This window comes from Morone saxatilis, unplaced genomic scaffold (assembly GCF_004916995.1).
Source record: "Morone saxatilis isolate NCDOM2014 unplaced genomic scaffold, NCSU_SB_2.0 Contig0, whole genome shotgun sequence".
Taxonomy (NCBI): Eukaryota; Metazoa; Chordata; class Actinopteri; family Moronidae; genus Morone; species Morone saxatilis.
Window position 1 is genome coordinate 18729385 of NW_023339650.1, and position 14888 is coordinate 18744272.

Below are 14888 nucleotides of genomic sequence, written 5' to 3' on the forward strand. Positions count from 1 at the left end.
AGCCTGGGGGCTGCCTGGCATGAGACGGTTATCTTTATTAGCTTGCGCCGCTCGCCACAACATATGCAGACACGTGCACATGTGGGCACGGATGTATACAAAGTACCCTCAGTAAGCACGGACTTCTGCATGCACGAACATACAGCATGTGCAGACACACATGAATACTGAATGATCTACTGTAGCAGATATGGCCTATTTTCTATTAGCCTATTATATTTTGGCTAGTCAGCCAGTGTGAAGGAGACTCATTACTGATGTCCAAGGCCCTAGAACATAAAGAAATTCAAGGTTTTGAATCCTGAAATTATTTTCTTTTTTCCTCTTGTTACACACGCAGGAATGTTTTTGAATATTATACACACGTTGGAATACTTTCCCAGTGTTTTCTGTCCTATGGGTCTCTGTCTGAAACACCTGCCAACTCTTAAAAGAATTTTATTAGCCCTGGTTTTAATGAAGCGTTTTAGTGCTGCGATATTCTAAATGCTGTTTCCAGTCGTCAGCTTAGCAAGGGCAGACTTTGGGAAAAACACTGGAAACCTTCTTGCCAAGTGAGAATGGTTTGGCATGAAAATTGAACAATTAAGAGATCGAATATTCTTTCAAAATGTCATCTATCCTCAGGCACACATCATGTTCATACACAAAAGTGCCCAATAAGTGTTGCAGATTTGTGTTAAAACTGCGATAAATTCTAGTTCATTCTTGACCTTGAAAACAGCAGCGACCTCGAGGTCCGTTCGCTGCTGAGGAGCTTTCAATCTTTGTTTCAGCAGCAGTTAACGCTGGAAAACATGATTGAGAAGTCCTTTAAAGTTGACATGAATTTGAACTTCTTTAATTCTATGACTCTATCTGTTGATGAAGACTATGTAATATCATCAGCTCCAGAATAGCTTCTGCATGGACCTTGAGGTGAGATTGTCTTACCACGTTTTTTAGTTTTCTCACTTTTCAACAACATTTAGATGAATATATATTAGAAAGTGTTAAAAATGATGGAACTTCAACCGAAACAAACGTTTTCATCCAAATATAGCCCAGGTCATGACCCCTTTTGACCCTTAAATCCCCAAATCAATATTAATACTGGATGCCTGCTGACTCTTGTTCTCGAAGAATCTCTTCTGAAACTACTGGGGCAAGCCAGCCGGACATGTAGCTTCTGTAGCGAGGGAAGAGGATATATGTCCCAACGCGCTGATCAGTAACATTTCTGTAACCCTCCATGTCCTTCTGCTTGGCCTCCCATCCAGCCAGCTGCCTGCATGCTGAGTGCAGCACTTTGGGTGCCCGGTCAGGACGAGGCGCGCTGTTATCTCTCTGCCATTACTCAGGGGAAGGGTTAGGCCCAGCCATCTGAATTATTGGGAATATTAGAAAAGCAATTAGTAAAGCCCACGGCCGACGCAGATTTAACGAGGTTAGAGTTACTGTCGGCGCGGCAAGGTGGTAGGAGCGGAGGAGAGGCAGGCACAGATGAGGAGGGAGTGTTTGGATAAAGACACTAAAATGGTTGATACGGGAGAAGCAGGAGGGAGGGGTTGGGGGTGTTGGGAGGAGGGGGTGGTGCGGCAAGGCGAGAGTGGTGCGGCGGTGCATTGAGAGCCCGGGTTCATAGTCTGCCCTCGGGGGTCTCCTCCTTCTTACGCCGGCCCTCCTGATGCCTGCTACTCCATTAATCACACTGATGTATCGCAGTAGTCTGGGAAGCAGAGAAAAACAACACGACTGGATAACCTGTTGCCTCATGCACGCTTGTGTGTGTGTGTCTGCAAACACCAAATAAATCTGTCATCACCACAGGACAGACTATTCAAGACTGTTAGACATATTAAAGGGTCAGTCCCCCAAATCACCAAATATATACAGTCTTACCTACCTCCAGTTGTATCTAGTCATGCAGATAATGTTGTTTTCATGGGCTCAGATTTGTCTGATATTTGTGCTCCATCTTCAGCAACTGTGACGCCCGACACCGTTCAAAAGTTTGGAATCGCCTGCCAGATTTGGTTCTGTCAGAGGCTGAGAAGGACTACTCTGTATTTTTGAATGGTCTTTCGTGTTTTTAGGTTGTAGAAGGTCTTCACAAATAGTTGATATTTTGTATGAAAGGTTTGCAAAAAAGGAATGTTTTGTACAAACCGCTGTACAATGGTTCAGCCAGACTGACAATTGAAAGGGCAGAAAGAGACAAAGATACCTCTGAGCAACAGTTAAATAAGAATGCAAGAGATCAGCCGTCATTGATAAAAGAAATTGGAAGTTTAGCATCAAAATTTGACCAGACAGCTTCCGGTTTCAGTGTCAACGATGTACAATGCCTGTAAAAAGCTGGAATTACCAGGCATGTTGCTTTAAAAAAGTTGTCCTTGGACTTCAAAACAGGAAAAGAAGGTTGGTCTCGGGTTAGCACTGTTGGAATTGGATCACAGAATGTCAGCTAAACGTACTACGAACTGACAAATCACAGTTTATTCAATCTAACCACGCAGTAGACTGCAGAGGGCCCAAAGAAAAATAGCTTACCAACAAATTATTTGGAGCACATTTGCACCGTTGTGGTTCAATTATAATAATTTTGGGTCACTTACGCTTTTCTGGAATGGAAAACGAATTCAAAATGGAAAGGTATTTGGAGGAAAACATGGTGCTCCCTTGTCCTGCAACACAGTGGGGACATACTAAATGGAAGTTTGAGTGTTAATTATTTGAAACAATTTCACACTTGAATAATACATCTGGTGTCTGAATTGTACCGTTTGTATGTTTAAATAACTGTTACTTCAGGAAAGTAGAAAAACGTCAAGGTAAGAGGCGCAACTGAGCGAAGCAATTTTGAAAATCTGTAAAAGACAAAAATCAGCATCCAATCTCTTGGTTTGGATGTTGGATATCCAGTTACAAGGACATTTTTTCTGTAAAAGCATGAAATTCCATACACTGCTGTATCCAAATCCTCTCAGTTAGATACCACAAAGGGTAATTGAGAAAACATGTTTTTTGTGTGTGTGTAAAGTGAGCTTTTAGCAGGAGTCTGAAGATGTTTAGAAGCACGCTTATTAAAGTTTGGTTTATTTGTGCAGGTGAAAACCAATTTTGTCCTCTTCAACATAGTTTCTTCTGAGGGCAAAGCGCTGCCTGGATTGATGCTAAAATTAATATTTTCCTTAATGCGTTCCTGTGTGCTATGAATTGCAAAGAAAGGAAATGATGGCAGAGTGCAGACAAGTCCATCATGCTTAGTCAGACTTGTTTTGAGTACCTCCTGCCTGCTGAAACCCCTTTAACCACACATATTGTCAATTTAACCAAGTCTCACCAGTGAATGTGACCATTTTCACTCTGGTTTGCACCTGAGAAACTCTGTAAATGTGAATGTTCCCCATATCCATCGCCCGGGGAACACAGCGCACTGACACACAGCCAGAGCGCACGGGTTTACAAGCCGATCCCTGTGTGTGTTTTGTGCAGGTACTCTATTGATCGGCGCACGGACATGGACAGAGTGTTCAACATCCATGCTGGCAACGGGTCAGTGTTCATCTTCAGGGAGCTGGACAGAGAAGAGAACGCCTGGCACAACATCTCTGTCACCGCCACAGAGTTCAGTAAGTGCAGAAGGACGGGAAGCAGACATTTCTGTTCACCCGCTCCCTCTTATTCTGTCCACCAAATTGGATTTTTGGAGTTGATGTGTGTTGACGTGAAAAAAGGGGGTTTTGTAGAGTACTAGAAAAGTCACTGCCAGTTCACCCAGCATTTGGCGGTTAGCTGGTGTTTGTTCCCCACCCCGAGTAGCACTTACACATACTGTCAAATCTCAAAACATGGCTGCAGGCCTTTATTTAACTAAACTGCAGAGAGGACCAGGCCCTTATTTGAAACAGGCATATCAGATAATAGATTATTATACATTTTGCTTGCTATTATAGGTATATTTTAGCAAATTAGTGAGAAGTTTCCCTGTCTCCGATCTACAAACTCAACACTTCTCCATGTGTACTTGATACAAATGATCCATTTCTGTAACTTTATTCGCATCAGCACAACGACAAAGTCATGTTGTACACACCAGCCTCGTACCAGCTTTTCTTTTTAACAGAATTACCAATCACATCCAGCAATTGATTCCACTTACCTTGTTTACCAGCATTAAATTACTGTCATTTAAAACTAAAAGCATGGAAAGTGGCAGGATGATGCCTTTTGAGCTGCTGGAAGACTTTTAATGTGAAAAGTATGCAGGAAGTCACCTTTTTCTTTTGTTGTTTGGTGTTATGTTAATGTCAGTGAAACTCAACACTTCCTGCACAAGTGTTTAACATTACAGTCCATTTCCAGTAGCTCAAACACTATAATCTCTCCCCTGCCCGTGTAGGCTTTAAATGTGAAACATCTGCAGGAAGTTATGGGTTCCACTAACAGTACCTATTGAAAGAACGGAGAAATAGAACTGACTGGAATTAAAGAGTAAATCATCATTCAGTAAAAATAAGAATTTGAAAAGGAAACACAGGATAAAAAACTAAACACATTAAATATATCTACGTATATATATATATATATATATAAGTATTAAAAATGTAAACTTCAGTTATAAGGCAAAGTACAATAAAATGTTGTATGCACTCTGGTGCAAATATGCAAAAGAAAAATGCAAATAAACTCAAAAAAAAAAAAGATGAATATTGGCTTTTATTTGAGAATTTACAGTAGTTCAAATTTGTTTTAGTGAATCCCCATAATCCAATTTGAGTATTCATTAATGTGGAATACAAGTGGAGACTAATCAAGATGTGTATAGACCTTAATCATATTTCTTCATGCTATTTATATATAGTCATTTCTTTTATTTATCACATATAATTTGTGGAGAATATTAATCTCGTTATGTTAACAATATTACTTCAGTCACAATATTAAATCCACACACAAGACACAATACATGTGCCGTGGTATGGTTATGATAGGTAAAGAAGTATTCATTAGTGTAAATTAACTGTCTTCACCTTTGTGTTTCCTAGACAACCCTCGGCAGATCAGCCGTGTACCTGTTTACATCAGAGTGCTGGATGTCAACGACAACGCTCCGACATTCGCCACCAATTATGAGACGTTTGTGTGCGAGAACGCTAAGGCTAATCAGGTTGGTATGGCCGAACACAAAGCAGTCGTCATGGCTTCATCTCCACGTCCCGGTTCGGGGTCCGCTTCCAGCTCAGAACGCAATTAGGAGACCTCAGAGCGTATTTGTAATTGTGTCACGTGTGTTTTAAGACAGAAGAAGTACTAGATGGGTGGAGTAACTGAGGCCTTGTTCAGGCTGCCAGCCCATAATCTGTCTTATTCAGATTGATTTTTAGAAATTCTGGTGAAAAAAACTGATTGAAGCCACATTTGTAGTTTGTATGAAATATGATTCCAATCTCGATTTCTACAGACACATCTCAGTCTGGCCACACAAATCGGATTTCAAAGTGTCTTTTTCATCCCTCGCAACACACGACGACGCCAAATCCCAAGTGACTGAAATGCATCACAGCAACTGAGCAGAATCAATGCTGCGACTAGCAGAGCTAAGCTAGGACCAATCTGCAAGCTCATGTTTTATTTGCTCTGGCAGATACATTGGGCCCCCCTCCTGTTCAGACAGAGACCTGGATCTGGTTGGGCCAATCACAGCTTAATATGGGGCGGATATGTGAAGTTACTGACGCATACATAGTTACCGAAGCAACCCATACAGACAGATTGGTGATTCGATGTGATCATTTGCAAACAGTGTGGACAGTCTGTCTTAAGAATCGGATTTGGGTGCAACATCTAACACATACACCTGTTTTCGTCAGGTACATAAATACAGTTCCAACAGCTCCAAATACAAATTAAAGAAGTAAATAACACATCTGCAGTCATTGGAGAGAGTCACATACATTACATGTTGTAGTCAAACATCACAGCCTCACAGTTTGTCTTTCCAGTTGCCGCCTTTCCTCCCAAGCGGGAAAGTGCTGCGACACATTAGACATACGTTTTGACACAGTCATCAGTTTCAGCGTCAGTTCAACCACATATCTGGTAATCACACTGAACCGAATGTTGCTGTCGAGAGTTTATCTGGGCTCACAGGAACTTGTTACACTTACACTATGTGGTATTCAAACAACCTAAAATGTGTGTACAGAATATTATCCTTCAGATATTAGACCTCATCAGGAGCGGGGGAGAAGTACTCAGATCATTACGTTAAAGCAGAGAGAAAAAAGAAATACTGTTGTCCTGCTAAATGCAGATTGTTATTGATGCATTAATATGTAGCTGTTAAACGTGGAGCCAATTTTAACTGCTTTATATACATTAGAATGTATTTATTGTTTTATATATTTAATGAGTTTGCAGAATAACTAGTAATAAAACAAAGTAGCATAACATAGACACTATCCTCCAAATTGTATTTATGTGCAGTACTTGAGTAAATATACTTATCATTGGCCTGCTGACATGAGCATGTTGTTCAGTAAGAGTTTGTCCATTTAGACAACAACAGTAATAAAAAACTATTAGGTGTAATAGGTGTTACATGTGTTTAGTGCTGCGTCCCTGAAATCTGAGGTTTTGTTACTTTCTAAATGCCGTTGGCCATTTGTCTTTATAAAAAGACAAAACAAGCTTTTACTGTTGATATCTTTTTAGATGGTTTATAGCTAATGTTGGCCAATATGACAACATACCGTATACCAGTGTTTATACTGAGCTATTAAATATTGCTGGTTGCATTAGGCCATTGCAGGCTATGTTGTAAATGAAGGAACTGGCCTCATACACTGCCTGATTCTCTCAGAGTTCTGGATTTTCCAATATGAACTAAATACTTGACTGATTTGTTAAGTATTTAGTTCACTGGATTAGCCACTCTTTTATTAAAGCTCAGTGGTGAAATGATGGGTTCCAGTTAAACGGAGCCTTAAAGTATATTATTGAAAACTTGTAAGATGGTTATAGTCATAGCAGTTATTCACAGCCGATGTTCGTTAGTGTTTCTTCAATATGGCTGCTTTAAGTTTATGTTACTCACCTGCCCGTTTCTTATTTCAGAGGATACAAACCGTGAGTGCCACAGATCCTGACGAGCCCCTCGGAGGACACAGGTTCTTCTTCAGTCTTGCACAGGAGGCTGCTGGGAAGGCTAACTTCTCTGTCCGTGATAACAAAGGTGATACACTCCCAGCTGGCACTTGTGGTCTTCAGATTAACTTAAATCTTGTGTATAATGTTCCCATAAGGCACTTATACCTGCTGTTAAACTTACCCACATCCACTGTTGTACTGCTCATGATGTGATTTATAGTGTTTTTTCATCTCGCAGCACTAAAAGCACATTCACAGACCAAATGAAATTTAGAGTACAGTTCATTGAAATATTCTTTCAGGTTATTGATTGCTGCATAGTAACTGGATATGCTGTTTTCAGACAACACGGCCTGGATTCTAACCCGGAGGAACAGCTACAACAGCCTGCACAAGAGCGTCTACCACGTGCCTGTGGTCATTTCTGACGGAGAGTTCCCTATGCAAAGCAGCACCAACACCCTGACGGTCCGAGTGTGCACCTGCGACCGCGAGGGCAACATGAAGCTGTGCAACGCCGAGGCACTCACAGCGAGGGCGGGACTCAGCACGGGCGCCCTGGTGGCCATCTTGCTTTGTGTCATCATTCTGCTCAGTGAGTACAGGCTGTATGAGACGGATAGGAAATGCACCTGCAGCTCAATCTCGCAAACATTTGTTTTTCAATTTGATCTTTATTTAACCAGGGTGGCTTCACTGAAAATTCGATTTGAGCATTTCTTGAAGCTCCACTCCCACTATAGCAAATCGCCTCTCGCAGGTGTTAAAGAGACAGTTTTGTATTTCACTCTTTAATGTGATTCATCGCTTCCTGTGGGCGGATAATTCTGCCAGTGACCACAGCTGACATGTTAATTTGATTTGAACAGCAAAGCAGCAAAAGATCTACAGCATCTCAGCTGGGGGAATGGAGCATTGTGCTTTATTGCAACCCAACTTTGTGCTTTAGGATTAAAAAAAGAACAGGTGCATTTTTACATAAAACTCCTGCCTAGTAGAGCTATAAGCAGTGATGGAGCTATTGGTGGGGCTGCTGCATTAGCTTAGGGAGCTTCTATTACTACCCCGTCCTTTATGTCCTAACACAGCACAGATGTTTCAGAGGTTGATTTCTTGCAAATACATAAAAACTTTTCAACTTCAGTCGTATTAGAAAGCCAAAGTTCAATTTCTGAAAAATTACATTTGAACCTGGGCCCAGGTTATAAAACTAGCTTAGATGGTAAAAGGCATTTTTATAAATTGCTAGTAACTATATTTTAATGACCATTTTAATTTTCCATTTCATTCAAAGAGGCCAGGTCAGCTTTATGTGCATCAATCAAACATCATAGTGGTACAGAAGGTCCATAAGTTGCGTTTCTAGCACACAATGTACTTTTCTTAAACTGCATTCCTTCGTGATCTTAAGCAGCAGTGGCCCTGAGAAGGGAAAAATACATAATGCATCCTTGTGGTAGCTGAGCCTGTTCTACAAAGTCAGACAAAGTCCCTGAACATCAGTGAACACTCATGCAACATCAACAATTCCCCCCGGACAGTCACTGGCCTTCAGAACAAGGAGAGGGAGCAAAGAAACAACAGCAAAAGTCACCTAACTCTGTTACTTGTTCTCTTTGTTTTCGATGTCCCTGCAGTGATCGTGGTGCTGTTTGCTGCCCTGAGGAGACAGAGGAAGAAGGAGCCTCTGATCATCTCCAAAGAGGATGTCAGAGACAACGTTGTCAGCTACAACGACGAAGGGGGCGGAGAGGAGGACACTCAGGCCTTTGATATCGGCACACTGCGCAACCCAGAGGCCATCGAGGAGAGCAAGCAGCGGAGGGACATTGTCCCCGAGACCTTCTACCCTCCGGTTCGACGGCCTGTGCTGCCCCCGACTCGGGACAATAACGGGGACGTGAGAGACTTCATCAACCAGAGGCTCCAGGACAACGACAGTGACCCAACGGCGCCGCCTTACGACTCCCTGGCCACCTACGCCTACGAGGGAAACGGTTCCGTAGCGGAGTCTCTCAGCTCACTCGAGTCGGTGACCACCGATGGCGACCAGGACTACAACTACCTGAGCGAGTGGGGACCCCGGTTTAAGAAACTGGCAGACATGTACGGGGGCGACGACAGCGACAGGGATTCCTAACGAGAGCCTGGCACACAGACGAGGAGAGAAATGTGAAACACGTTTAAAACTTTCTGGTGATTCTGGTGCATGTGTGGCGAGAGAAATGGCGAAAGGACTGAGAAACGAGCACCGTTTGTCTGAGTGCTCTTTCACCGCCATCGATCACCATTCGGTTGTCCAGTTGACCAGACGTAGGCTTTGTGTGTCCAGTCAGTGTTAGTTGCGTTTTTTGCAAGGGTGCAGTGAAAAGAGACTTTGTGTCAAGACTTTTTTGTGTGTATACGGGGTGCACATGAGGCCCAAATATATCTATACCGATATTTTCTTTTTGTTTGTTTTTCCAAAGCTGCGAGTGATGGACACGTTCAATGAGCAGTTTTGTAAACCAACAGATATGCCTATGTATTTTTCAGTGTTTCTGGGACAAAAACATGCTGCATATTGTGAGTTCTATCTTAGCTTGTGTACGTACGGTAATATGATACAATACGCTGTACAGTTGTTTTGTTTTTCTAGGGATCTCTATTGTCCAAATGATCCCTCCTTTCAGTGATGGCTGCCTCACATTAGCCACTTATCCACAGTTGGGCTTGAGCCAGAAGTGCCAGAAAATGTAGGCATTGTCGTCTCTGATGAAAAAATGAGAATACAGATTGGATATGAGCGGTATATATCAACAAAATTTGTGTCCCTTGCTGTCGACGAGTGGCTAATGTTCTTTAAAGCTTACAAGAAGCTGTGGTAAGTGAATGTGGATTTTATGGCCAAACAAACACCCGCAAACACACCAGTTTGTCATTTTGCAGTATCTGATTTTCAACTCCACACAGCTTTGAGCATTCGCTGTGAGGTGAGCTGAAATACCAAATATTTCTTTATTGAGCTGAATGTCTTCAGAACCACTTTTCTCTGTGCAGCCAACTCTAGCTGAAAAATGAAGCACGCAGTATTATTTTCTATCATACGTTGATAAAAATCACCAAGCTCAGTTAGAGGAAAATACTGGTCCTGTTGGACTTTTTTGCTCATCTCGACCACAGAAATGTGTAAATGTTTCACTTTGTACAGCATGGTGTAAGTCAAAGTCACATTAACTCCCAGTGCTGGAAGGATGCCAACAAGCTCGAAACTACAGCATCAAATTAGATTAAATATCTTGTGGCGAGTTGCCATTAAAATTCATCATGCAATTTTATTTTCTTCCTTTAAATGGTTCATTTTATCTGTTCAGGTGAAAAAAATAGAAAGGTACCATTTGAATCTGTGCACGGGGCGAAAACAACGTTTGGAATTTATAGGAAAGGACTATGTACAGCTTTCATACTTCATCTGACAAAGCATCAAAGTCTATGATATGAATCAGACAAGTTGCCTTAAGTTGTAAAAACAAATCAGCGTAATGAGAAATGGCCTGAAGACGAAGTTTTCTTGATTCTGGCATCGGATTCTTTTCAAAACAAACAAAAAAAAGGTCTAAATGTACTACATGACCTACATCGTTTTAAAAAATAAATAAAAAAATAAAGTTTTTATTACATTAAGATAAGATAAAACCTACACTTGTCTGATTAAGATTTTGGTGACCTCTGCCCTGCAGTCGAATGTATAATAATGTAACATAAGGACACCAGTATTTTCTTTAAAGAAATCCTCCAATTTCTGCACTCTGCCCTTCATTACATATACCGTATGTAGCGTTGAACATGAAGCCAGTCCAAGTGTTCAGGCTTTACCCAACTGATTTCCTGAGGGACGAACAGCCTTTTCCATAAAGGGGCTTATCGAGGGGCACCTGACCTTTGAATGGTGTGGAATAAGGTTTTTAAACCCAGAGGTGTGTCTTTGGCTCAGAGAGAAGGTCAAAACATCATCCTGCAGAAAGAATACACAACAGTTTGGTTTTTGATGTGATTTAGGAAACAAGAAAATTACTTTAAGACCTACTAACTATGAATAAACAGTTATGAAATAAAGAGGGCTGGTTGTACTGTTAGGGCAGAATGATACCAACAAGAAAAAACAGGCCAGCTAAAACAAGCTCTGCCCTCACTTTAGCAAAAGGCCAACCTGTGAAGAGGCTGACATTTATCAGACATTTGAAACAATAATAACAAAACACAATGGCATAATTGCCACGGTGGAACACTTTTTCTCTCTGTACTCGGAACAGGCTTGACATCAACGACGGTGCAGCACATTAAACAATCCAATTGATAACAGTGGTTGGAAATTTCTTTATGCTCGGCTATTGTATACACGTGCTCTTTTTTGCCCCCTTGTTTGGTTTATTAGCTTGTCGCTGGAGCTCCCATTGTGTAAGTGGCCATTTCAGACTGCAGCAATGTTGCTATGATAAGCATTTAATGGGTTTAGAAACCCTTCACTCTAAGAAAACTGCTTTTCTGCCTCAAGGTACAACGTGAGGTCTCAAATGGAAATCAACATGACAGCGGCACTCACCAAAAGCATTTTTTCCTTCAGTCTTCACTATTTTCTGTCTTCATACAGGGTGTCAGCATATCGCCATTACGAAGACGTGCTTGTGTTTTCCTATGGAGAGTGTAATTGCCTCCAAGCATTGGCGCCATGCTCAGCTAAGATAAGAGAAAATGTTGCACATCGTGACGTACCGCCACATCTCGGGGTGCTTTTTTTGTGTTTTTTTTTTAAAGTTGAGGCAAGTAGATGGTGACGCTGATGTCCTCTTTCTCCAGATACAATAGATCTGTGGTTGTTGATGTGTAGACACTGTCGGCCTCGGGGCTCACCTCTAATACGGTATATTATGTTGGTGACAATGTGATTGAGCAGTCGAGTTTTGTCAATGTAGAAACAATCTGAGAGGTTGTGGTAGTGTAAGGGGCCCTACATCGTTGGCCATTCATCAATCTGCTTTGTAAAATGTGATATTTTGTACTGAATATTTATATGACACGATTAAATATCTTTAAAATCAGAGCCTCTATTTTCTTTGTGACATTACACATTAAATGGAAGGTTAATAACTTGACAGGTTAATTTACTTGAGTACTCTCCCTGACTTCTTCTGGTTGTGGAGGATAATTTCACTTTTATCTGAAATGTGATAGTAGCCACACGCTAGCAGGCATGACATTTACCATCCTCACAGGTATGTATATATTATCTACAATAAATCTCAATATAAAAGACCCAACTCTACGTTTCAGATAGTAATTCATATGACGGCCGTCGTTAAATAGCTGGATCCAGAGGCTACTGAGCTGAGGAAATTGTTAATTAGACAATCTATAATTAAGATCTGTTAGAGAGCCAATCGGATTTGGAGAGAGTTTAAAAAAAAAAAAAAAGAGTAGGAAAAAAAAAAAAAAAATCACATTTTGATTATTAGAGGATGAGTGGCAGATGTGAGACAGATGGTGACATTGTACTGATTGAATATAATTGACTAAAGCCTTTCTCTGGTTTAGGCCTCTTAGCAGAGCACTGAGCGGGTGGGGATTACATTAAATGCAAAAAAACAACTCAACTGATTGGTACAGAATCTGAAACTTTATTTACAATATTAACTTTGATGGTTTATTTATCTTTTCATACTCCATTTAAAAACTTGTTTAATGTCTATTTTTTTGGCATGTGTCATAACGTGAGCTCCTGCAGTGGTTTCTGGATTTAAAAGTTAGTCATCAACTTAATATTTAAAGATCAGGCAACAAACATGAACATAAGACAACATAAGGCCACCTTCGACAGTGCTACAGTACTAAACAGCATAAAACATGACAGCATCTTGCTTCATTTCTAATTCTGTTTGCCTTCTGTCCCACTTTAACTTTGAAAATCGTGGACAAAAAACTGCTTTCACCCTAAATGTGTGGGTTCTCGTCACCTGTGTCCCATCGATGTTCATGTAATGAACTTAGGCAACAGTCATCACTGCTAAACTATCACAGATCCGTGGATCAACTAGTGGCTTCTCTATTTAGCCAAGTCTTGCCTGGACGGCTGCCACATTTGCAGACAGAGCTCCTTAATGTGGACGATGGTCGTGATTGGCCTCCCCCCAAAAAAAGGTGTTGTCACTTCCTGCATTCCTCCGCCTCGTCGGTCTCCTTCTCCTGCCGCTCCCGCTCTCGTCTCATCTCCTTCAGCTCCTGTCTGTATTTCCGCTCGATGAAGCGCTTCTGATGAGCCATCTGTGGGAAGTTATCTGGTACAGGGAGAGGCAGAGCGGGAAACAGAGAGAAGTCGTCCAAGGAGAACAGATAAAGAGAGAGACACAGAGACAGGGGTGTGAAGAAACAAGGTCAGTTTCCAACCGGGCGAGGACAGCAATTTAGGGCTCAAATTGCACAGACTATAGTTTTCATAGCAAGTGTCATGTTGTCACTTTGGGCAAAGGAGCGAAAATGTTGAGGGCAGTATTGCGATTAAATTGCCCTCATCTTGTTATTTCATTAATAATGATGAAGTAACAAGGAATTAGACAGGCCTTGTTTGGTTTCAGCACAATGACTGAGATCTGATAACATAATTACAAGTGAGCATTTCTAAAGGAGATCTGTAATAAGATGGTGTGGCGTGACAGCAGAGAAAATACAACAAAAACAGATACGAGCTGATAGGATGTGAACATATAGGCAGCAGATTAAGAAAGTGCATTTGGAGCGCAGATGATCGTTAAAAGTTTTTATAATTGTCTCTTTGTAATTGTTGCTTTGAAAATTTGCATATAAAACTGCTGACTGCCAGACCTCTTTTATCTGAAAAATACTACTACTTGTTGTCAACCATTAAAGTGTAGAAATAAATGAATGTAGTATTGGCTTTAGAGCTTCTAAAGAGAAACAACCCGGATATGGGTAAAAAGAGAGTGAGGCTGGGTGGATTCAATGACGGCTGTCAGTGTCAGACGCAATGATAGACTGATAGGTTAGGACTCCTGGCAATCAAGGATATACTCGAAAATGCACCTAAAATTTGCTTAGAATACCAGCAAAATTCACATTTAAGAAACTGAAACCAAATAACGTTTTTTGCATTTTTACTTGCAATGATAGATTTTGCTTGAAAAATTGAAGAGAATTTTTCAGCTCTAATTCAAAATTCCCTAACCCATCAAGAAACATTTTATTCTTTAGTTGTGTTTAGTGAATAATTCACCCAGTTTGTAAATGTTTGGATTTCACTGAAAAGCTATGCTTGGCTTTAGTTTTCAGCCATAAGCGGGAGCTCAGGTCAACCCAATGACCTACCAGGTAGCAGTTTGGAATTTTGATATTCAGAGCATAGGTAATTTTCCAGTAAGTGTTTACATTACTGGGTCTACCCACTGCACACTTCATTTGAAAACAGCACGCATGACGGATGCCCGATGGCTTGTGTCAACTCGCTGAGACACAAATATGACTGTGCAGTTTTTCCGGTCGCTGACTGTGACCATGCAAACCTAAACAAATTAAAATCAGTCTTTCCATACTGTTTCCCATATGAGTCTCTGTCAGTCTGTGATGGTAAAATGGAAAGGACATCACATGTTTTCTAATTATTTTCTAATAGTTCTCATTTTGACCTTCCTGTTAGTGGTTTATTATAATACATAATAATGTTTTGGCTTAGTACTTCAGCATGTTGAGTTTGAAATAAGAGGTCA

At 41.0% G+C, this 14888-nt stretch overlaps 2 protein-coding genes across 3 annotated transcripts in view; one reads left to right on the top strand and one right to left on the bottom strand.

Annotated features, from left to right (window-relative positions):
* Nucleotides 1-12212, top strand: part of LOC118330997 (cadherin-6-like) — a 59572-nt gene extending 47360 nt beyond the window's left edge. For both annotated transcript variants that reach the window (XM_035665791.1, XM_035665870.1), the window contains exons 8-12: nt 3478-3614; nt 5031-5152; nt 7102-7219; nt 7478-7729; nt 8772-12212. In XM_035665791.1, coding sequence (XP_035521684.1) covers nt 3478-3614; nt 5031-5152; nt 7102-7219; nt 7478-7729; nt 8772-9274 — 1132 coding nt within the window. In that variant the 3' untranslated portion in view covers nt 9275-12212. The remainder of the gene's footprint in view (nt 1-3477; nt 3615-5030; nt 5153-7101; nt 7220-7477; nt 7730-8771) is intronic.
* Nucleotides 12213-12765: 553 nt separating this feature from the next.
* drosha (drosha ribonuclease III) overlaps nt 12766-14888 on the bottom strand; it is a gene marked incomplete at its 5' end in the record, with an annotated part of 79132 nt that continues 77009 nt past the window's right edge. The window contains 1 exon segment of the mRNA XM_035665676.1: nt 12766-13445. Coding sequence (XP_035521569.1) covers nt 13315-13445 — 131 coding nt within the window.